This window comes from Camarhynchus parvulus, chromosome 1A (genome assembly GCF_901933205.1).
Source record: "Camarhynchus parvulus chromosome 1A, STF_HiC, whole genome shotgun sequence".
NCBI classification, from domain to species: domain Eukaryota; kingdom Metazoa; phylum Chordata; class Aves; order Passeriformes; family Thraupidae; genus Camarhynchus; species Camarhynchus parvulus.
Window position 1 is genome coordinate 27,387,746 of NC_044586.1, and position 24,822 is coordinate 27,412,567.

At 34.4% G+C, this 24,822-nt stretch overlaps 1 protein-coding gene across 1 annotated transcript in view; it reads right to left on the minus strand.

Annotated features, from left to right (window-relative positions):
* Positions 1-24,822, minus strand: part of CFAP54 (cilia and flagella associated protein 54) — a 122,437-nt gene that overhangs the window by 22,067 nt on the left and 75,548 nt on the right. Inside the window, exons 38-54 of the mRNA XM_030960822.1 lie at positions 24,248-24,475; positions 23,817-24,040; positions 23,571-23,706; positions 21,874-21,988; positions 21,179-21,331; positions 20,449-20,646; positions 19,494-19,581; positions 18,851-19,057; positions 17,265-17,331; positions 15,260-15,442; positions 12,703-12,789; positions 11,595-11,717; positions 10,662-10,715; positions 9,156-9,372; positions 8,724-8,818; positions 7,024-7,193; positions 1,295-1,397 (exon numbers count right to left, since the gene is read on the minus strand). Coding sequence (XP_030816682.1) covers positions 1,295-1,397; positions 7,024-7,193; positions 8,724-8,818; positions 9,156-9,372; positions 10,662-10,715; positions 11,595-11,717; positions 12,703-12,789; positions 15,260-15,442; positions 17,265-17,331; positions 18,851-19,057; positions 19,494-19,581; positions 20,449-20,646; positions 21,179-21,331; positions 21,874-21,988; positions 23,571-23,706; positions 23,817-24,040; positions 24,248-24,475 — 2,448 coding nt within the window. The remainder of the gene's footprint in view (positions 1-1,294; positions 1,398-7,023; positions 7,194-8,723; positions 8,819-9,155; positions 9,373-10,661; positions 10,716-11,594; positions 11,718-12,702; positions 12,790-15,259; positions 15,443-17,264; positions 17,332-18,850; positions 19,058-19,493; positions 19,582-20,448; positions 20,647-21,178; positions 21,332-21,873; positions 21,989-23,570; positions 23,707-23,816; positions 24,041-24,247; positions 24,476-24,822) is intronic.

Consider the following 24,822-nt stretch of genomic DNA (forward strand, 5'->3'; position numbering starts at 1 on the left):
TACAAATATCTTACAAATAATAGCAACATTCTAAACAGAAATTTTTTTGACGGCTAGATACATATTTTTGATAACAGGAGGCCATTTATTATTTAAATTTTAATATATATAAAATAATTTTTAGCACTGAATAGTAAAACACTTTTTATGTGAGACTCCATAAATATATCTATATACTGTATTTTTTATGAACAATAATTCTAAGAGTTTGGATTTTTTTCCACACAAACAGGAACATTACACAAATTTCTGAGGCACATAAAAGTCTAATTTTAGAGCAGGGTCAGTATCAGTTTCTGGTATCACAATAATGACTAGAAAGAAATTTTTGGTTTTTGATTTCCAGTTTTTTGTGTTTCTAGCGTTTAGAAACATTAGTGTAATGTACAAAAATATTAGTGTAATGTAGTACTACAAGTGTTTGTGAGAATGCTCAGCTCAACTCCTTGTTCTATCTTCATATATTCTAAAAACTCTTTCTATTGCTAAAATTCTACACTCCATGCTCTACTATTTTTTTCAGCAAGCAATCACTGGACAATGCATCACCTACATTTTACTTGGACAAAAAATCATTGTGACTGATTTGCATTGATGCCAATGAGGAAAAAAATATCTATAGCTCAGTTACTGGCTACAGGACCATCCTAAGAAAAGAGAGGAGCAAGTGCAGGGAGACAGAAGCCCCTGATACGCAACACAAACAGTGTTGCTTGTCCATGTGAGTCAATTTGACTCACTGTGCACTCAAGAGTGACTGTGTGGTGTGAGACCAACAGGCTTTCCAAAGCAGAGGTCAGAATCCCTGTGTTGGACAACAGAAGTCAGCTGAAATCTTGCTCCATGTGCAAGATTTCTCCACAGCAAATCTTGCCCCACAGCAATGATGTGAAATGATCCATCTGGCTCTTTGAAAGAGAATTCAGTTTTCAATCAGAAAATCTAAAGTACCTTAACTGAATAATACAAGATGTTCAACTGATAGCTATTTTTTTTCACTTCCTTTTTGTATGAGGGGTTTTAAACAAAAGATTTTCAGTGCTGCCATTTGAGAGTAATAGAAATAAAAACTGTAATTCCCAACCTCATATAAATGATAGTGATGATTACAGACACATTGAGCACACTTTAAGCAAGCAGGTATCCAAAGCACGACAAAGATAATTTTTTCTCCAGGTTAATGGTAACCACATAATACAAATGACTGCTATGTTCTAATATTTTAAAAATCACTTAATGCAACAAAGATTAATATACAAAGAAAGATAAGTTTAAAACAAACATCCACACATACCAAATGCTCCCTTTCATCCTTTTCCTCTTGAAAATGTGCCACGTCCACACAAAAAACTTTGGCATCTTGGAGAAGCCGAATTGCAGAGAAAGCCAAAGCAACACTGTGGTATAGAGCAATATTATTTAAAAATACTAATTATATTTGCCAGTTTATGATTTTATTAAAATAGATACTTCATTTTTTACTATGCCAGAGCTATAAATGACCAGCTACCAATTTTTGCTTCAGTAAAACATGATTACACTCAGACTATTTTCTTAATTGGTAAGCACTGCATTATGACAGTGACAAAAGAGCAGTAAGAGAACAAGTCTTGCCAATAGTACACATAACCTGAAAATATTTCACGGTTAGGGTGGTCAGGCATTGGAATAGGTCACCCAGGTACATGGTGGAGTCACCATGCCTGGAGGAGTTTAAGAGGCTTCTTGATCTGAGTGATACACAATTTAGTGTTTTAGGGGTCTCAGTGATGATGCGAGGTTGATGGCTGGACTTGATGAGCTCAATGATTCTATTATTTTTTCAATAACATATAAGCTCAAATATATCATATTCTGTTGGAGTAATCAAAACAGAAGTCTTTTGTAATTTCTAGTTACACACAGAATCATAGAATCATTTCGGCTGGCAAAGACCTCTAAGATTGTCAAGCCCAACTTTTAGATCTAGTCAAATCAATAGATCAAGACCAACCATGGCATATCTATCTTCAGGGATAAGTTCTTAGAAATTAGAAGATGTAAAAATACTGACAATTACAAGATATATTAGGAGAGTTCTGTATCATCCACAACTAAGGTTAATACCTTTCTCCTTAAAACTTTTCCTGGCTATGCATTAATCCTCCTGTTAAATCCACATGGTCAAATACTCACAGGATCTTAGTAAACACCACCAAGGTGATGAGGCAAAACCTCATCAGTAAGAAATCATATGACATTGCATCTACTGTAGTCCCTGCCCCATGTCCTAAATTCTTTTCTGGAGTGTAGGAACCTATAAAGTTAGAGGGTTTCAGGTTTGTGGGAAAACAGACAGGTCTCAGTTATGACAGAATTATTAATATTGCTGATCATCTTGTTAGCTGCAGGAAGACATGAGGAATAGAACAATAGACTTGTGTCTAGCATTTCGGAATAGTTTTCTAAGTTGCAAAAAGTTTCTAGAAGCAAGGTTGCATTTCATGAATAAGGCTTTATATATTGTACTCCTATAAATGAACAAGCAAGTATTGTTTTAACTCAAGCTACGCGTGTTTATGTTGATTGGTTAAAGTCTCTGTCAATATGCTTTTGCTCTGTGTAACTGGCTAAGATGAGTATTTAGTAGATTGTAACAGCAAATTTCTTTGACTTGCTGTCTAGATTGTGAACTGTCAGAGTCTTTACATAGACAAAACTATAGATTAGAAAGATTCTGAAAAATAAACAGTTCCTGACGCATTCCAAAGCAGTCCCATCCCGTTCGTGTCTATATATAGCTAGCCAGCGCACTGGAGCTCACTCTGAACAGCACCTTTGGAAGATACAGACACCATTAGGACTGGTGCAGCATTTAACCCTATGTGTCAAAAAATGATGGGCTTAGATCACAAAATATTGTCAGGATTCTTAAAATATTAACTACTGGGTTTTCTTTTTCTTTTTTTGCTGCCTTTATAAGCACTCAGATACCCTCAGATAATGTTCCACTTTTATTACATGTACAAAAATTTATATCTAGAGCAGCAGACCTTGTGAATACAATTATTTCATGATATGAAGACATCTGCAAAGCCATCATAGACAGAAGACCTTTTTCATACTAGGAATTGTTGTCCAGAGAACACACTACTCAAAATATTCTGAGAATTGCCAAAATCAATGTCTCTTTGTATTGGTTTCTCCCAATTGTACATTTTCCCCTATGTCTGTAAATCCTTACTTTTCTATATCTTCTCCAAAACATTTTTGAGTTTGGTTTTGGGGGTTGTTTTTTGGAATTTTTTTACAAATCTCCATGTGCTCTGGCCACAGAAACATTTTTCTAGTAATTCTAAGCTACCAGAGAGTATGTCTAGCTCTCTACCTAAAAGATTTTTTCAGCAGGTTAATTGTTAAAAATGTATAACCAAAACTCTTATCTATGCTGGTTTTTTTACATAGTCTCTCTTTACCTAAAGACTGGCTGTTATGAAGAATATGAAAAAAATAGAAAAGAATTATTAACACCTTTTTACACTGCTAGAACAATGCAAAGATCTTTTAATGCAAGAGAGATTCAAGGTCTGTGTGAATTTACGGCTTTTGAGATGTTCTAGACTAATGGCTGTGAAGGCAAAGATCTTGCACCAAGAATTCTGAACAAGAGCTGTACTTGTAAATTACACACATTAATCTGTCAACATATGTATAACCACAGGATGGATAACCTCCTGTTAAGATAAGAGAGCAGTTAAAGTCTTCCTGTCATTTCTGATTCTATCCTCCTTGCTGTTTTTGTGATGCAGACCTGGATGGATTACACCAATTCAGCACAAATAGACCCCACAGTAAGAATGAGAATCAAAGCCATTAATATCTTGGTTTTTACATTTCAGAATTCAATCCTCATGAATCTCCATCATCCCTTTACCTCAGTTTTATTCAACAAAATGAAAACAGAATAAATCAATGTTGAATTGGATGATAAGTTTCTAACAGCGTAAAAGGTGAAACAGAATTTGCTTATAAAAGCAAACAGAAAAATGCATAATGCAATGATGTACCCCAGCTGCTTTTTTTTAAGAGTTCTCCCCTGAAACCAAGGCATCAAAGTTAAAATTACAGTAAAATCTGACTTTTCTTAAAACATTGCTAGAGACGCTATGGTTCACATCTTAAATACCTTGGAGAAGGTACAGCACCTAGGAGTATATAGGCTATTAACAAATACTAACCTAAATTTCTCAGCACCACTGCCTCGAGTTAACTGCTCTTGTCAACATTTAGCAATATTGAAAATGAGGCTAGTTTTACCTACATGCTTACGCATACATTTCCTAAGTAAAATATAGACCACAAGCCCAAAGATTCATATATTCCTTAAGTCACAATTTATTCACATAAGCAGAGAGGTACACATTTGGGTAATTAAAAAGTTCACATTTAGAGGAAAGACACCATGTAAGTACTCTCCTTGAGATCAATGGGATTAGTCCTATACATAAAGTTATTCTGAAGCATACATTTTTTTGCAAGACAGAAGCTTGTAATGCAGAAGCTTCCCTTGATGAAATTTTTGTGACCCTCTTCTGCTGTCAACAAGAGTGATGTATCTATATATTTCCCTTGACAAAATACACATCCTTTTATCAGCTGAATCAGAAAGTGACAAGATGATCAAAATAGGAAAGTACAGCTGACTATAACAATTTCACCACTAGGTCATTTTGCCAAAGGAGAAAAAAAGATGAATTTCTGTAATATCATGCAAAGTTTGATTTCTAGGCTGGCAGGCAGGAAACATTCAGCTGTCTGAAGAAATGTTTCATTTGTATCTGAGGCAGACGTATCACAGCTTCCATGACAGTGCAATAAAACTGCAGAATAGGTTAAAAAACCCCAAACTCTATTTTTTGATGGTTTTTCTTCCCTGAGACTGACCACTACCAATATATAAGACCCACTGAACAAAAACCCATCAAAAATTTGAGTCACAAAAAGTGATCTATACAATGTTTGACATCCATTGAAATCCTTGATATTCTAAAAAAGTTTCTTCAATCTGAGAGACGTTATAAACAGACAGAGAAATGAGTCTCTAGGATATAAACTGCACGGCAAATTGAAGGGTCCTGCATTGAAATGTCTTGCATATACTGGAACCAGTTCAGCTGGGTGAGAATGTCTGAGAGAGGACTCTACCAATGCAGGTTTTACCATACCTAGTATCAATCTAAGATTACACACATGGTATTTCAGATGTTCCTTGATTACCAGTATAGAGACTTTATAAAATTCAGGACACTCAAAAGTATGATGAGGTGACTGTCAGCGACTGGTGGATTTCTCCTTGACAATTTATAGTAAATGAATCTAATTCAAAAACCACTGAAATGTACTAATATTTCATGTTGAGAAACATCCACAAATAACCTACAAGTTCTTCCTTTGCATCTTCCCGAATGACATTATTGCTAAATTATTACAGTCCTAATATCTGAATTTTTGGAAACTGCTTTCTTTTAAAATAACACACACAAAACCCAGGGGAAAGACCACACTGCAGACTGTTACTGTTTTCAGTACAGTAGGTTATACAGCACTGTGAAGCTCCTGTCCTTGTTAATTATTTTTACTGCTGTACCATAACCATGCAAAAGCAATTGTGCTATTTAAAAAGCATTGATTTTGAGAGTGTTCAGCTGAGAGCTGAGAGAAGGAAGGTGGCTTGTTTTGTCACAAAATAAACAGTTTTTTAAATTGGGTAAAAAATCCCATTGAGACTGATTTATCTATTGGCCTGATGAGCCACCCACCACTTCAATCTTCACCACTATTTCAACAATAAAGAAAGGGTTATGGTTTTTTCTCCTTTTTTTGATGCTTATTATGCTATAAGATTTATTGTAGCAATTCTGGTGTGTTTACTTAGATTAGACCTAACAAATGTTACAAATACTGATTACATTGCACCAAATCTCAATCTAGTCTGGCACGTGATGGTGCTACACCTGAGTATGCTCCACCTGTAGTTAGCAATTTGTGTGCTCAAAGATTTTTCCCTCTAATAAAATATTAGATAAAAACTTCACACTGATAAAATTATCATGCATTGTTAAACTAACATCCTTCTTACACAAATTAATGTAAAATTACAGGTATGCTAAACAGATGAATCCTCCTAGGTAAAAGACCAAAACAATGTTTGGAATTTAACATCTACAAAGAGTTAATGTATTTCATACTGTATGTCAAAGAGTTAATGTATTTCATACTGTATGTCCAGTATTTTCCAAGAACATTAAAGTTGTAACTTCATTAAATTCTCCAAAAGAAATCAGAATCTCAAAAAAAAATATCACAGAAATTGGGAATTTTAATTTGGAGAAAATATCAGGCAGTCAGGCAGATATATACAGATACATAGAGATAATTCAGCCATAGAGATAATACAACAGTATTTTAGACTCTATGACTAACAACATAATGCTGCTGAAATCTACTCTGTTAATGTTTACTTCAATGCTTTTTAATCACTGTAATTTAAAAAATAAAATTTTTATGTTTTAATTTGAAACCAATAAGTACATCAAGAAGAAATTTTCTTTCAGGACAGAAACACAGGGCATACTAGAACAAAGTAGAATTCAGTACTTCAGTTAGTGCTCTGCTGTACAATTTAAAATCATAAGAATTCACATGATCTAACATATCCAGACTTTAACCAAAACCATGAAGATTGCGACTTTTTCTTTGTTTTTATACAACATTATATCACAAAAACATCTCATGGAGAAATCATAACTGATTCTCTGGGCTGACTGAATCTCTGGCCCCATAACTGATCCTCTTTTAAAAAACAAAATAAAGCAGTAATAAAAAAATTAAATGCCTGTGTATCTTACACTTGTAAATATCCTAATGGAGTTGTTACAGATAACTACTAAGATTTACAGTATTGATGTAGTAATAAAGAAATTATTTTTTTAATCACTGGCTGTGAAGGCTGTGCAAGATAAGGTTGTTCACAGTGTTACTTACCTGAGAGGTGCTTGATGCCTTTGATGAGAAATAGAAGCAAGCTCAAGTTTGGCCTCAATAAGAGCCTCTAAATCTTCCACAGAATACCGAGATATGTCCCCATCATATTTTTCCTGTATGTCCTGTACAAGACAGCTAAGAGTTTCTTCAGCTTCTGTCAATAAAATCCCCTAGAGAAGAACACAGTGTTGTAAGATTTCAAAAAGTAAAGAAACAAAAATTTTCTTCAGAAATATCTTTTTCTGTGTACCCTGCTATCCCCACATCCCAGAATAAATCAATTTAAGTGCAATATGCCTTTTCTATAAATAGGGGTGGGGTGAGTAATTCTGCTTTTGTCAGGTTTCCAGAATCACTGTTTAAATCAGCAACATCTTAACTGCGCCTGTACTATTGCCATGCATGCTTAACTCCATATTTTAAGGCTTAGCAATGCTATTCACTAATTTCCCATTCTTTACTGGCTATACTTGATGATTTTATACTATACTTCTCACTATGCTTAGTAATTTTAAATAATAAATACAATATTAAAAACAACATTAAAGATGTCAAAAGCCATATTACATTCTTTATTAGCTATATTTTGACATTTTTGTGTGCAGTATGTATCCTGAAAGTTCAACTATAATTAACAGTCTTTTTGGTCAAAAAATCTGTAGGAAGCTGTGAAAAAAACATATTAAAAAAGCTAATTTTAAATTAAGTCTCAATTGTGGAGCTTTCAGCAGAATTAAAAACTAATTTAAAGGTTTGTATCATCCAATACATTACTTTGATCAAAATTCAGAGCTCGACTTAGAAAAAAAAAAAAAAAAACCCCAAACCATAAAAACTCATCCAAAAGAATAGAATAGTTAAAGAAAAAATAAGAGTAAGAAATATATTATGCCTCTTAACTGAGCATTAGTCAATTCAAATGAACACTTCTATTTTAGTTATTCTCAAGTTGCTATTTTCAAATTATAATAAAACTTTCAAGTTTCTAGCGTTTGACCTATACCAACTGCCATACAAAATCATCCTCCCTTCTCCAGACATACTTTTTGTATTTGTTTGTTTGTAAAAATGGCCAAAAGTAGATACTTCCAAAGTGAAAGGCCCCTCTGAATGAAGAATATGTCAGCCCTTTATTTTGGTCTCTTTGTGATGTGAACCAGGCATGCATAAAGTTTACAATTAAACAAAACAAAATCCAACTAAAAAAAAACCTTCAAACAAAGAAGTAAATAAGCTGTGGTATGTTTTCTTCAAAATAAAGTACCAGAAAGAGCTACATGAAAAATTTGAAATATTTCACATATGAGAATGGTAGAGAATGGTTTTTTATTTGTATAGCATATTGCCCCATCAAAGAGTCTCTGATGTTCTACAGATGGAACTCTCTGAAAGGAGATTATTTTATCTTGAAATGCTATTGTCTTTACCCTTTATGCTGAAATAGTCATACTGATAGCTATTTGTGGAAATATTTCCCATCATTTGAAAAATGATGCATGATAAATGAACAATTATTACAGCAAACTGTCAACACTTTGTGCACAGCTAGTAAGGCTACAGTCAAATTAGAAACAGGAATTTACAGTCTCCTTTTTCATACCATCCTCTCATCATAATTTCTGTTACAGTGAAGGCATTAGAAAGGTTTTTTGGATCAATCTGCATTTTCTTAATCCTTTTCTCCTAAAAATCAAAATTACCTTCAGCATGGCCATATTTAATTCATCTTTACAGTCAACAAGATGCACCATTCTGTCTCCTTGTTCCTGTTGTCTTGAATCCTGATCAGCATCAGCTGCCAAATACATTGCGGACAAAATTTCAGATAACAGATGCAGAACCAAAGCATTCTCAGTAATTTGAAGAACACAGTCCTTTTCTCTCTACTTACAACTGGGACTTTCAACATCAAAATAAGTAATAATGGAACAAATTAATAATAGTAGTAGTAGAATAATAATAAAAGAACCTTAACAAGTCTTACTGCTTATTTCAATAATTACTGAATTTTTTCAGCAACATTTAAAATTAATATTGTTCATAATATGACATATTAACTCATATGCAGTTAAAAGTGAAAAAAAAAAGCTTGAAACAATATAAATAAACTTTTCCTCCATCCTTATAATTACCTTTTACATTTGATGCTGTAGTTTTGCTTGGCTCTGGTAAGTTGTCGTTGTCAACAAAATATAAATTTTTTTCAACTTTTTCAGGTATATTATTTATTGTGGCAGAAAGAGAAATGATGAGATGCATTTTGGCTAAGGTTAATTTATTCATCATTTGTGGGTCGCACAGTGATGCCACTGTTAAAGACAGACTGCAATTAAATGTATCTTCCAGTACCTACAAGAAGGTTAACAACTGGGATTATTTGAAATGACACATTTTTCTTGTTTAAGACATATTCTGTTTCTATTAATAATGACACAAATCAACAATTAACATGAATAATGCTAGTAATATTCTTATTTATTATGAATGAGGTGGGTTTTTTCCCAAACTTCACCCCTCAGTAGCACTTGCTACAACCTGAGATTGGTTTTACAGCACAAGGTGCATCTATGAAGTTATAGCTATTATCACTGAAAGTTCTAGTTTTCTGCATTGTAGGTGAATCTGTAGTTCAAAAATCTCAACTCAAAGAAAAGTCTGCTGTAAAAAAGGAAAAAATTATTGTATCACATCATTCTAGCATATTTCACAAAGTCTTTTTGTTATTCATTTTAGCATTCTTGTATTATCATGAATTTAATAGTCTCACTTTCGATTAATAAATTTAGAAGTTGAAAGTCTATACAGATTTGCAAAATCATGAGTCCAGTAACAGCACCACATATACTGTGAAGTGTTCAAATCAAAAGATAATGCACAACTTCAAAATAAATCAGAAACTAGTGAGATCAAAAGCTGTCAAGATACACTTCTCATTTCCATCCTGTAATAGCAACTGTTGTAGGAGACACACGCTCACTGTAAACAAGAGAGAAAAGTGGAGGGGAAAAAGTAGGGATTGTAATTTACCAATTTGTTTTAATGGTACAACTTTTTCATATTCTGCTAACATCTACCCCTACCAGCTCAATGGATCCTTAAGAAGGTTAATAAAAGGAAATTATTAAAACTGAAAAACACAAAAGAAGTTAGTGATAAGTTGGTGATTTTTAATAAAATCAGAAAATTACTGTTTAGACACTGGTTTATAGAGTCACCATTTTAATTTATTTTTCCCCCAGAAATGGACTTCAACCCCCATCTGAGTTAAGTCTATGAAGACAACTCTGACTGAGAGAAATTGTAACATTAAAAGCCTGACACTCTCAATGTTTAGCAGGATAAACACCTGACCATATTGTGAGAAAGCCTGATTACTTTCATTATTGTGTTTTGCACAGACAAGCCACAGATTTGTACACAGTAGATCTCCCATCTGAAAAATGGTGAAAGTGGTAGCTGCCCTTCCCTTGAGAGGTCAGTCATAAAATTGAAAATTTAGGAAAGAGTAATGTATTGAGAAGAATATGTCTTCTATTTACCGGATCTTTTTAATAATAACAAGGATATTTTCTCTTAAGACAGAGAAGTAAACATTTTCATCTAGCATTAAACATTTACCTCTTTCAGGTTTTTTTTACCTGCAAATTTGTATCAGTCATGAGAGATTTTGAGGTATCAAATTTCTGTGAGGCCTGTAAAACGGAAAAAACAAAAGTAATGTGTTACAATGTGTATAAAACCAATGAGTTAATAAAGGTGGGAAGAGGGAAATTTCCCTTCAAGTCAGCTCATTAAACTCAATTTGCTCTGCTTCACTGTCTGTAACTCAGGGTAAAGGAAGCAAACATGAAGTTTGTCCAATGCTTCACAATCCTTTTGGTGAAAAAACTTTTTCCTACTGTTCATGCTGAATTTCACCTGGTGCTCTGTCCAGAAGTCTTTTATCACATCACCTACCCAAAAGCACCACTCAGATAAGGAAGACCTTGATTACATTCATCCAGGATTAAATCATTAGCTTATTTTGGCAAGAAAAGGCTGGTTATGGAGGAGGCTTACCCAACAACCTGATCTGCCTGCACAGGTATGCTCACAGCAGGACAAGAGTCTAGGTCAATTGTTAACAGCTTCCAACCCTTGTAGCACATTAGTGACCAGACAGAGGGAAAAATCAAAGTGACCTGGCGTGATGTGAGTTCAAGGCTCTGTGGGCAGCAATAGCTCTTATGGCCCAGCATCTCCTGAGGCTGCCCTCACCCTCCCCAGGGCACAAGAGCCCATGTCAGCTTTATTCATACTTTCCATGCCTGCATATGAAATCACACATTGTTTTTTCTACAGTAGTATCTGCAGTACGCAATGTATAAAACGCATGTTTCAAAACTGATTTTTGTTCCTGCTGTTTAGTGAGAGATTTTAATGTCATTCAAAGCCTACTATTTGATTCATCTATTGAAAGAAACCTAGGAATTTCTTAGGAACATGTAACAACTTGCAGATACGGAGTATGTGAAGTTTCATGAAGAAAAATGGACTGTTACAGCTCAATGTCATACTTTTCTGGTGTTTACCTGCACTTGTTCAGTACATTTGTATCCTGCTGGTATTTTCCATGGAATTCTCTCTCCCGAAATAAGCAAAGACAGCTCATGAAAGGCCTCCGTAAAAAATCCTATATCTGTAAGTACTTTAATCTATGAAAAAATAACAAAGCCTTTGATTTGAATGTTATTCATTATTCTTTTTGCTCAAAATAAAATGTATTTAAAGCTAATTTTCAAATAGATGTGGCTACTAGAATAGTACATTGATGGAGAATGATCTTCAATGGAAAGAAATCTTTTATATGTTATAGTGAATAATTTCAAAGATGTATCTTTCACCTTTAAAAACAAATTCTTTAAAAACTTCCTCCTGAATAAGGGAAAGAACTCGCTTCATCTGGTAAGAGTTTTGACTGCCTGTCCAAGCTCAGCCCCTTAAAAAATCTGTTTCATAGATTTTACCCATCTTAGTCTTGTAGTACTCAGCTACTCTACCTAATTCATATCAACATTTCCTGAAAATATCTAAAACCTGTATCTATTTGACTCTTAATACTCTTAAAAACCCTTGATAGTTAGATGCCTTGAAAAAAACCCCTAAAACTCCCAAATTATTTAAACAACAACAAAAGATGAACATGAGTGAAAAGACAAAAATCTGTTCCTAGATTTCATGGAACCTTGCTCTACCATGATAGTAAGAACACATCCAGAAGTGAACATTTGGGGAAAAAAATAGTCATTCATGTTCTACACCGAAAAAAATATTTAAAAGAAAAGTGGAACAAGATAAAAAATACCAAGTGAGAAGTCTGGATCAAAGAAGAAAAACCTCCTCTTCATTAAATAGAGAGTAGAAAGAATTTATGGAAGCACTCAATAGCCTATGTAGGAAATTAACCGTAAAACTTTTTAAATAGCTCTTCATGCTACTAAAATTGAGAATATAAATAATAATTGCATTTAGACAGTACCCCTATCATCTGCTGTGCTAAGAAACACTAAGCAGCAGCTGAACTTTAAAGCATTATTTTTCATAGTAAAAATACATTAATATTGACTACATTAAACAAAGAATTTAAAAGTTTACTTGAAATACAATGTGTTTTGAGAAAACGAAAGTTTATTTGATTACCTTGAGGATTCTTCCTTCAATACATTTAGCTGAATCCTTACAAATCTCAGATACAATATACTGGTATAATGTGAACAGAGGTAAAATCTGTAGCAAAATAGTAGGTCATGCAGATATAAACATGATACAGGGTCCAATTACAGAAATACACATTGCAACTACATATCAAAAGTATCCAGATAATATAAGATTACTGCTTTGACCACCACACACCATCAATACTTCTCTTACGCTTTCTGAAAGATTAACATTTTAATAAGTTCTTCAGCTCACTAAAGCTAACCCCTGATACTACCTTGTATGTGATTCACAATGTAGGAAGTGAAGTTTGTCCAAATTATTCTCTCTGTTCAAGGTGGGGTATTTCAGCACATTATTACTGAGTAGACCTACCAGAAATAGGTTGATACAAGGAATTTCTAAAACTGTCTGCATTTTGACGCCATATTTTTTCAATACAATTAACAGAAGAATAGAATTCTGTAAGCTTTTTAAAATAAACACAATGAAGTCCTGCAATTAAGTGAAATTATACCAACTGTAAAATAAAGTGGATAGTGATGAGACTTACTGACAAATTTATTTACATTCATTTTAAATTTAAATTTTTTTGTAGGGACAACTAACAAAAGACATGTTAAAACTGAGCTCTATTAAAGTATAGAGGCACTGTATATCCTTCCAGTATCTGAAGGGGGCCTACAGGGAAGCTGGAGAAGGACTCTTCATCAGAAACTGTAGTGATATGACAAGGAGTAATGGGTACAAAGTGAAAGAGGGTAAGTTTAGGTTAGATATTAGGAGGAAGTTCTTTACTGTGAGGGTGGTGAGACAGTGGAGCAGGTTACATGTGAACTTGTGGATGCCCCAACCATGCAAGTGCTCAAGGCCAGGTTGGATGAGGTATTGAGCAACCTGGTCTAGTGGGAGGCATTCCTGCCCTTAGCATGGGAGGTTGAAACTATATGATCTTTAAATGTCCCTTCCAAACCTAAACATTCTATGGTTCTATGATCTATTGTTATACAATATTTCAGAAAAAGCAAATTCTTTCCTAACAGATTTATGTGTTTATTGAAAATGAAAGAACTTCCAAAATTTAATTACTGTTCAGCTTTTACATTTTTCTTCATTTAAAATGTCCCCAAGCTTAGAAAATGCTAACAGCATGGACAGATTTTTGTCAAATTCACTTAAAGTTTTCATAATGTAGCTTAATACTTCTGAATTTGGATTACAAACACTTGAGGCAAATGTTTTAATTGTACCCATACCGTTTCCTATTGATATTTGAAGTAGTCTGACAAAATTAGTATTTGAAGTTTTATTTTTAATAAAACTTGAATCTTGATGAATTTTGATTTAAGTGACAAATCAACTTAGCGCCCACCATCCAAAACATTCCCACACAATAAGCATTCAGGGGAAACAAAGGTCTCATTCAGCGAAAACTGCAATTGCTTTGAGCATGATCCATGAACTGGATCTATATTCTGCTGGCAAAAGTTCAGAAAGAATCAAAGATGTGCATGGCCATGTGAAACAAGCAGTCAAATTAAGTGCCTCTGCCTCCAGGTAATTGTCTGCTCCTGGATTTTACTGGATCTCCCACAGCCAGGACAGTTACACAAAGCTAAATAACAAAGTGAACTCCAGTAATGCAGGATGGGAAAAAGCAACAATGGCAGTTAACCTGAAGTTCCAAAAGAAATCAATCCAAAAAATGGCTTGCTGACAAAAAAAAAAGTGTAACATCTTTCTGCCTCTTCCTGTCTAACTCCTCTTCCATCTGTACCTCCTAACCTTTGTAACTCCTTGCTGCCAGCCCTGCAATCTTTTCCCTTCCCTGGCACTGGCTCTGCCACTTGTAGGACCTTGTCATAAGTGGATTCAACTCATCAAAGCAGGAAAAATCTATCCACTTTTTCAGATGGAGAGTTTTCTGTCATGCTTGATTTACAGAGGTATAAAATAATCACCTGACAGGAAATCCTGCTGGTGCATACAGGACCAAACTAGAAAAGAGAGAGTATTGCACCTTTTTCAGTACTAGTCATCAATTCAATCTATTTATTCTAATGTTCCTTTGAAGGAAGCTGGATTCAAGTGGAAATGGTCAGACGTTAAATGGAGGAAATAGAAATATGACAAGCATAGGAGGGAAGTTATGAAAACAATAAAAATACAGAGGAATAAGAGAACATGGAAAGGAGAAAGGCAAAAGAGACTTCTATCTACTGGAAGTTGAAGTATTGAAAGCATTCTGGACATACTGCACTTAAAGTATTTTTCTGTAGAGTGTATTTTAAATAGCATATAATAGAAAATTTCCTCTAAAATGCTTAAGCTAAACGAACCATGCGTTGTCATCTTCCAGGATAAAAAATTTTCCTGTGTTTTCTGAAATTTGTATGCAGCAAGCTATACTTGTTTTGAGCGCCACAGAACCTAGCCATAGGGGTATTTTGCTAGTGAGGTTATCTCATAAGTAAGCCCACACAAGAAAGTAAGATTAGGTGTATTAAAAATCATTTCCAGACCAGAAACAAATACTTACTATTAAATTTTGTTTCGCACAATGTAGTTCAAACATAATGAAATTCAGACTTGCAACTACAGTAGAGATATCAGCTCTGTAGCGATCAGAGAACAGGTCAATACCAGGAATAAGAATATTTGTTTCATATTGTGCAAAGTCACAGTCAGCTGTTGGATGTGGAAGAGAAGCTCTAAACAGAGTCTGAAAGTAATAACAATGAATTCTTTGTGAAAAGGTGTACAGGTATTAGTGAGACACCATAAACTTCAACTCATAAATGACTTCATAAACACAACTCCATCAATGCCTTAATTATTCAGCTGTTTCCAGCCACAATATTGAATACATTTCTAGAAAAAATGCTTTATGTGTGAAGTTGATGGAGAAATAAACAAGCTGTAAATAGTTTAAGGACAGCATGCCTCCCATTGTTTCTGGGAGAGTTGCTGACTTTAGGGCCAGTTAAAAGCTAGTTCCACCTTTAACTAGGTCAGGTAGTGCAGCTTATCAGTCAATGCAGCTTAAATCATTTAACTTAAAGCTAATATGAAATTTAATCATTTCTGGGAGAGTTGCTGACTATAAAGCCAGTTCAAAGCTTGTTTCACTCTAGCTCCACCTTTAACTAGGTCAGCTAGCATGGCCTAAATCATATAACTAAAAACTAATATGAAATTCAAGGAAATAATTTAAATGTTCTCTCTTGAAAAGGGAAGAATGCTAACACTGTATATGATGTTGGATATTCCTTCCCAATTGTGCTTATCTTGGTATAATTAACAATTATATCCTAGAGAAATTTGCATTTACACTCAGATCGGAGATATTAACAAGCCTAAAGCCTACACCAGAGGTGGAATTTAAACAAGGTTATAAAAGCTTTCCAATTCAAGGAACAAATTACGGCTTGAACTTCTTGCAGTGCAGTGACAGTAATTGATTATATTTTTCAAGACAATCACCCTGCAAGCTGCTTCTATCCCAATTAATATCAGACCCACTTCAGTCAAGTCGCAATTATTTCTACTGTTATACAATGAGAAAAAATGCTTGCTACCATTTCTGTCGAAAGGAGGAACCACCATTGTTCAGCTTTGTAATTGTTCAGCAATTACAGTGCTAGAAGCAAGTAAAAATTCTCCTTTACCTTTGTTTCTTCAACTTGTTCTCCCTTTGGTGAACTTAATAAGTTTTCCAATGTGGCCTAGGACAGGTCGCACAGTCACAATCATGACACAAGGTATCAGACAGTGACATTGCTTGGTTTTGGAAGAAACCAGCTAACTTCCTGAAGCTGCACTGGGATGAGTAATCATCGATCCCGGTAGAGTATAACTGGCAGAATACTTGCAGTTCTTTTTCCTGTGCTACTTTTGAAACTGACCTCTTAACTTCCATTTAAAAGCAAACTGAAACACTGGGTTTTTTCTCTATAGGTCCTTTTTCTGAAAGTCTGCAAACTTAATTTTAATGATCTTATATTCTTTGTGAGTGAAACAGGATCATTTTTAATATCCTCTGGTTTTAGAGCAAACTTATTATAGAGTTCAGATTTTAGTATTACAAAATAATGTTTTTCAGTGCTAAAAAATATTCAAAAATTGCTTTTTTCTAAAGAGTCTGTGCTCTTGGTGGAAAATTTAAGACAATCTGTGAAGACTCTACAGATACAAAAGACAGCACTCTGCTGTTGTTGATGCCATCCAGCTCTTCCTGAGCAGAATACTTCAAGAGAAGAAAAATATATTTGATTATCAAATGTTTTAGTCATCTTCCGTTTTCAGTATTTTCTCTCTGAGACACTCTAGCCTCCTATTGAAGTGATAATTTTTAGGCTATAATATAGAAATAATGTTAAAAAACAAAGAATAAAAACATTGTATCTAATATGCATAAATTGTCAACTACCTGTGATCTCCATTTTTCCTTTACAACCAAAACAAAAAGAGAATTATTTTAACAGAGGATCATTTTAGAAGCAATTTGTTAACTTCATGAATATGAACTGAAATTGCATTCTTACCTTAAAAAGGATTGCAGAAAAATAGCTGTATTTTGTTCTTAATCTTATCTTTGATGTTGTTATATACCTAAAGCACAACAAATAATAAGAAATATTAATGATTAATGTACTCATCAATATAAATTATTAAAATCCTTGGATTTTTAGTCTAATGTGATAATAATACTAACACAATTTAGATGTTTTTCCTACTGAAAACAACTGCCTGTTTTTAAATAGGTGCTCAGCCACACCATGCAAAGAAGCTTTTGACCAAAGACATATGTAGACAAAGGGAGTTGTCTAGATTATCTTCAAACTTACAGGAGAAACACAAGCAATCTAAGTGCAAATTCCATCTCATGCAAAACTAAAAAGATAAAGCAGATTAGGCAACTCACACTTTAAAGTGTATTTCTTTCCAAAAAGGAAGCCTAAGATAAGTAACACATGGAGCTTAACATGGCAGGTGTCTAGCTAAATGTAATGATTCCCACACAGTTCCTCACCAGAGTCTTAAACCATCCTGGTAGCAAGATAGTCCTATGATTAACAATCCTAGAAATCTTTACTTCAATATTAGAATCCTTTCATCTGCATTTTACAGCCTATGACTAAGTTGTTGTAGAAAGAGCAACTCAAGAGAAAGATATTTAACAGCCCAAGTCAGGTCTAAACACAAAAGAACCACCTGAGGGTTTGGAATGGACATATTAGCAGCAAAGGGATAGTATCCAGTGCAGCAAATAGGTGCCACAAAGACCTGTAAAGGCAGCTGGGCACTTGGTCTCACCTAACTGGACCCAAGACTGAACCACAGCTCTGAATTAGAAGAGATGTCATTTGTAAGTTAAATTCATTCCTTTTCCTTTTGGGTGCTAATTCTAAGTGTGGCAATGCCACTTCATCCTGAAATACCCATGCTACTACTTGCAAAGCTACCTTGGCTTATCTTTTACAGTGCTATTAATACAACCTGCTTCACAGGTAAAGCAATTTACTCAAAGATGAAACTCTGCCCTTTCATGGTTATAGCGTATCTAAGGTCATTTAATGATACCTTGGGTACTTCTAGATTTATATTTTGTACAGTACATTGAGGAACAGCTCAGAATTACATTCACAGTGTTTTACCAGCAGTGAAGGAGTACTGGATGGAAATATTTATTGATGGTAGATTTTTATACAGTAATTCAAATTTCATTGAGTACTAATTCACCAGAAAACCAGTACTTTAGGCAGTAAATCTGACCTCAAGATATATTAATCTGTGCAGTAACTTGGAAAATGAAATATTTTGATTGAAAATCAATATGACTGTAAAATCCTTGCACTTATGACTTTTTATCATTTTGTTTTCTTTTAATGATCTCTCCATATAACATACAGCTGCATTTATGATCAAAGATGAGCACTCTAGAAAAGGGAAAAAACAATATTCTCCAAAGAAGCAAATTTCTCCTTGAAAGGAAAAATTACTCTGCTTTTGATGAGTCCTTTTATAACAACTCATTATTGGTTTTTAATTAATTTGAAGTTGCCTCATATCTTGGATGAGCAATTTGTTTAAAATAGGATAGAAATACATATAAGGGTATGATACTTACTGAGCTATCTTAGCCACTAGGACTGCTGCATGTAAACATCCCCAAACTCCAGCCTGAGAAAGAAATTTCTCACTTATATCAGTTGATCTTCCAACTGCAAAGCAGTCTGTAGCATCTTTTGGAAAACTTAACTCTTGCCAGGTGTTAAGAGCATCAGCAATGTTGAGTGTTTCATCAAGGGACTGACACCAGTATTTAAAAGCAGCTCTGTAACATAAAAAATACCATCATATTGCTGACATTTTCCAAAGTGGAAGATAAGACCTGCTTCATTTTTTCTTTATTGCCTGAGATTTAACTAATTCTGATTGGGTCAAAAACTGAAATAGAGTTTCTGTAACACAAAAAAAAAGAGATACTATTCCTGGTCAAGAGACTTATTGGGACTCAAATTAAATCCTCAAGCCATAGACATTACTTCTTAAAAACACAAAAATGTATCACATTAATTTGCTTAATGGCGATTAGGTAGCTAAGAAAAATAAACAATGTATAGGAAAAAGCCCTCTCAAAATACAGCTAATAGTAAGTTAGATGAAAGAACTAACGGACAGCACAAGAACTTACAAGACAGTTGAGAGGTATAGGACTGACAATTAAAAAAAATGAAACTGCGCTCTTTTTTAATCCAGTAACTATGTACCTTTTATTTCCAGCATAAAAGTGAAGATTTCCAAGTTCATGTAGAGCCTGTACCTTGAGGTCTCTCTGGCTACTCATTTCAAGGATTCCTGTAATTTATTTTTCATCAATTAAAAAAAACCCACATTATCATATCATTAAAAAGGTTACCAAACCTTGCACAAATTCAGCATGAGTAGACATGAATTCACATATAACTCAATGCATTAATATTTTTTTTAATTTATTGGTCTTGTATATTTTACCTTCAAATGTACCATTTCTTATTACAACTAACTTTGAAAGCAAAAATAAGATATATGGACCTGTTTACATAATCTTTTGTATTTTTGTTTTGTCAGGCCTCTCAAATGTCTTCCTGTTCACAAGATAAACTGGAAAGCAGGTCATTGGCCCTGCTAAACAACTCTACCTGCATACAGCACAGTAGCACTCTCACAGACACATTTTTGGAACCTATGCGGCAAATAAAACCACTTAGAGCTACTACACTTGACCTGTTTAGTCATACAGCAAAATCAGGAGCTGTGACTGTATGAGTAAAGCCATACCAGAACGTAAGATGGAACCCAAGTAACTAAGTCACATATCCAAATGCACAGAATCTAAAGTCTGTTTGCTAGGGAAAAAAAAATGTCATGGAATTAAAATGAATCTGCTAAACATTCTATCAAATTCTGAATTGGGGATTAATCAGCATAACACCACTGAAGTAATGCTTTTTCATAAAATGAGATGACCATAACAATTATGAACCAACTAGTGGCTTGTTTAGGATCTAATGCAGATTTCCTCAATCAAGAGGAAGAAGGTTGTACATTCCTACAAACCAGCCTTCGGACAGTTACAGTTGTCTGACAGAGGAAAAATACCAATGGAATAAACATACATAAACATAGATAGGCAGAATGTTGTTACTTTTTATCTGCAAGCAGAAATTTATGAAAAAAAATTACCTATTGTTTGTTCATAGGAAGATATAATTACTGAAAGGTGTGACTTTGGTATTGGTCTTCCCTCAACCATACTGGAGAAATTATATTTTTCTTGAGAAAGGTCACACGGTGTTGGTAGAAATATCACTTCATCTACCGCGCTAAATTTCAGCTTCCTGCTTGAAGAGATATGACTGCTGATTGCTCTTCCAGCATTTTCTAGATAGGAAAAGTGATTTATATGATCAGTTTGTTTATATGATTATATCAGTTGTTTATATGATCAGTTTGCTATATTTCTAGCACCCCAAATATTTCCAAACCATGTTAATCAAAGTAATAAAAAATTCCTGTGTACTCTATTTCGATTTGGTTTCCTATGCTCTAATTCTGTGTGTTTACTAATTAAACTCATTGGACATAATTCATTGGTCAGTGTAACCAAAGTGTATGTGCTCTGTTAGTGAAAATAAACTTGGGAAGATCTACCAGTCAGTCTCTGACAGAGGTATGGCTGCAGACAGACAGGTTACACCGCTGTATGAAAAAAAAATCCAACTATTAGACAAATCATAGGAAATAAGGCTGAGAGTTTGTGCTTATAGAACTTCAAATTTAACTTCATATTCTATATTTTTTTAATTGTCAGTAACTAAAGCTTGAATTTAGAAAAATCTGTTGCTTTCACTCTTTGCTATTTTAACTGCATATACACTTTATTAAGGGCAAAACACTTCAGTGAAGCACTCACCTTGTGTGTGTGCAAGAAATAATGAAAGTAGTTTCCTGCTGTGTCTCAGTGCTCTGCTTTGGTATTTGGATTTTTCTAGAGTTTCTTTAAAACATTTCAGTGTATCATTCACATCAAGAGGCACAGAAACTAGGGCTTTTGCTTGATTGTGATCTAAAGCTAATTAATAATTATGGAGAAAAAAAATGTAATATGTAAATAAATAATGTTAGTAAATCAGCCTGTAAAATATATTTGAACATGTTCATAACATCCAAACTATATTAAAATATTCCCCTTTTTTCCTGTTGCTTTATTAATTAAAGCAAATTATTAACCACTAGGAACACTAATTCTGTCAATAACAGTGCTGATTCACACTAACTTATGGGTATATTGCTGGGTATCCAAAAATAACAAAGAAAGCTGGACCAAGACCACCACACTCCCTCAGAGGCAGTAGGTTATCTGACACCTGCTTTTCTCTGCTTTCAGACATAGTCTGAATATATTTTGAAAGATCTTGACAACATTACAATCTATTCAAAATATCAAGAACAAGAATTTGAAGACAAAGCTCCATTTATAATAAAAGACAAATTGTAGGAGAAGTGGAAGACTATAAGGAAAGGAAACAGAATTAAAAAAAGTCAGTATGAAACAAAGACAAAACTCTGGGAGAAAAGAGAACACACAATACTGAATTGTGCTCTGACCTGCAGAATCATTATTCGTTGGAGGATTGAGAAAGCATCCAGGAAAAACCCCTTCACTGGCAGAACGAGCAACAGGCAGCTGTAATTTGTACCCTATGTAGTTTCTGCATCTCATCTAAAAATGCAGGATTTGTTTCATAAGAACTGAATAATATTAAGAAAAATTAACATTTAGTTCTTACAGTTAAATATCTATATACTCAGTCACATGACAAAATAAAAAGAGGACTAATTAAGAAAGACACCAGTGGCCCATAACTAGTACTCTTGTCAGCAAGAGGCGAAACATTCACACCTAAATATTGGATAGAAGTGTTTTGAAGTTACTGCACTAAACTTGTCTCTTACTTGGTATTTGCCATAATCATTAGCAACTCCTTGATGTTCTGCAAATATTCCACCTTTTTTTCTCCAGATGACTGCATGCTTGCACTGAACCTGTCACTAAGTATGCCTAAAAGACATGTTGCCTGGGAAACACAATGGAATGCTAAATACAGAAGTACAAAATAGCTCTAAGCAAGTAACAACAGCAGCCTAACTTTGGCAGAGAAGCAAACCTCCAGACTTCTATAAAGGACTAATCCACAAAAGACTTTTTATTTTGCTAATGTAGTTACACCACTTCAGAAGCAGAAGGACCAACAGAACTAGTTCTAGAATTCTCTGAATGGCATTTATTTATGAAATGTAACCATAAACTCCAAATTTCTTACCTGAAATCCTTATTACTATTAGCTAACACTAGTCCTTAATCTATTAGCTGTCTTTCAAAACTATGATTACTTTTCCACAGCTCAGTTACCAGCACTATGAAGGTGATTGCTATGGTGTCCTGTTATAGACAAAGGACCATGTTTGAATGGCCAGGCCAGAGAGAGCCAGCAGGAACAGAGAACACAGAGCTCCTGAGCTGCCCTTGTGAGCCAGGGGCGCCCTCAGAGTCCCTGCAGGCCCTGGGCACCACTGTGCTGTGGCAAGATCATGGCTCCTGAACCCCATGTCCATGTGGTTGTTCAGAACAAACCACTTTGGTACTCCAAATCCCACTTCCCCCTCCTTTCCTTCAAGTCTTCTCTTTACTTTAGTGATAGAAACATCCTAAAAATATCAGTGAGACTGACCTCAGCAAAACTTAGAAATAAACCTTACATTTTAAAAAAATGGGAAGCTCTAATTTCTAATAGCTAATTCAATGAAAAATTTCCAACTGGCACTGTTTAGCAAATATATAGAGCCTTGCATTTTAATGAGAGGAACTTGCTGAGCTGCTTAGGGTTTCTTTTGGTGGTAATCAAGTTTTTTTAAAGTTTTTTTAACTGACATTGTCTGTGTTTGGTTTAAATCAATTTTATTAACTTTAGGAGCAGTGCTCCAATGCAGAAGCAAAGCAATATCCAAATAAATATTTTAAGGTTAAAAGAGTGGCATCAAGAAATAACATGAAATTAGATTTGGGCTTATAATAGGGAATGGGTATGTTGTGCATGGAAGAAATGTCCTCTGGGTCACCTGCTGCTCTTGGTATCATGTCATACAATCCTTTTCATGCTCTTCAATCAATTGTGTTCATTAATTTCTTATAATTGACTATCTGGGAACATATCAGAAAGCATATCAAGCCAATCAGTGAGAGTGCTTCTCCACATTTAGCTCACATTAAGAGTCAGTGCCTCAAAAAGAAATCTGTGTTTCACCTTTTGTGCATCATCAGACAGATACTTTGTGAAATGAGATTCATGGCTATCTGAGCCACTGAACTGCTGTATCCTCTCCAGCAGCTGCCTCTGAGCGTACACCAGCAGTGGACTCACTTGTTCTGTGAACCTCTCACTGGAAAAAAAAAAAACCAGAACCAAAGTGTAGTAATTAAGCAATATAATGGTATATTAAACTAGATAATGTTAACTTTTTTAGTTTTTATTAGAGTTGGTATAACTTACTGTGTAAATATGTTAAATTGTACAGCTATGTGTACCAGTGCTTCCCACTTCTTCATGTGATATAACAATTCTATTGTTTTAAGAACCAGATTACATATCCACCTCAGGTCAACCACATTCACATCATCCATGGGAGGCTGGGGATGAAGACTAGAACCACCATTCTCATCCACAATACCTCCTAAAAAACTGGGAATGCAAAACTCTCCTTCAGGATCCACAATCTACAGTGAAGAAACATTATTATACCTGTTATTGTCAAATGTGCTTTTAGGACAAAATCAATTACAGAGATCAGAAAGTACTGTAATCATCTAAAAAACTTGTTACAGGGAATAACTTGAAGATACCAGAATATAATACAAGAAAGAGAAAACTCTCTCTAGTGAAAATGTGATAATCAAGAGTTGTCTTAATAAAATAATTTTTACCTTAAGAGAACTGCTTGCTTGTAGGTCAATTATCATATCAATGATCATGTCTGATGCAAAATAAAATGGCAACCAGATGGTGTTGGAAAGAAGATCCCAGGTGATGGGAAATGCACCCGTATGGGAATGTGACTGGTTAGCAATCACTTGAAATTCTTGAGTATAGCTCCAAAGATCTCGACAAGCATTTTGAAGCAATGTCCAGTGGCCACCACGGTGAGCAAGAACCTGTGTATACCATTCAAAATATAACTATACCTTGGAAAGGCAGAAATTAAAAGCTTCATTCTTTTATTGCAAAATTTAGGCATAAGTAATCTTTCACAATTACAGTCTAGGCATTACAGAACCTTAATTTTTACCTTTTCATAGAAGTACTAATTTATACTTGAATTTAATTGTCGGTTTTGGTGTGAGACTAAGAAATAAAAATAAATTCACACCACCTATATGTGTGCTTTTACTTGTGGTTAGAAGGTTTTATGGGAAGAGTAGTTAGTCTGCATTTCCCTTCAACCACTGGTTCTCCCGTTTCTAGTGTGAGATTCACTAAGACCTATAAAGAGAAAGTTAAA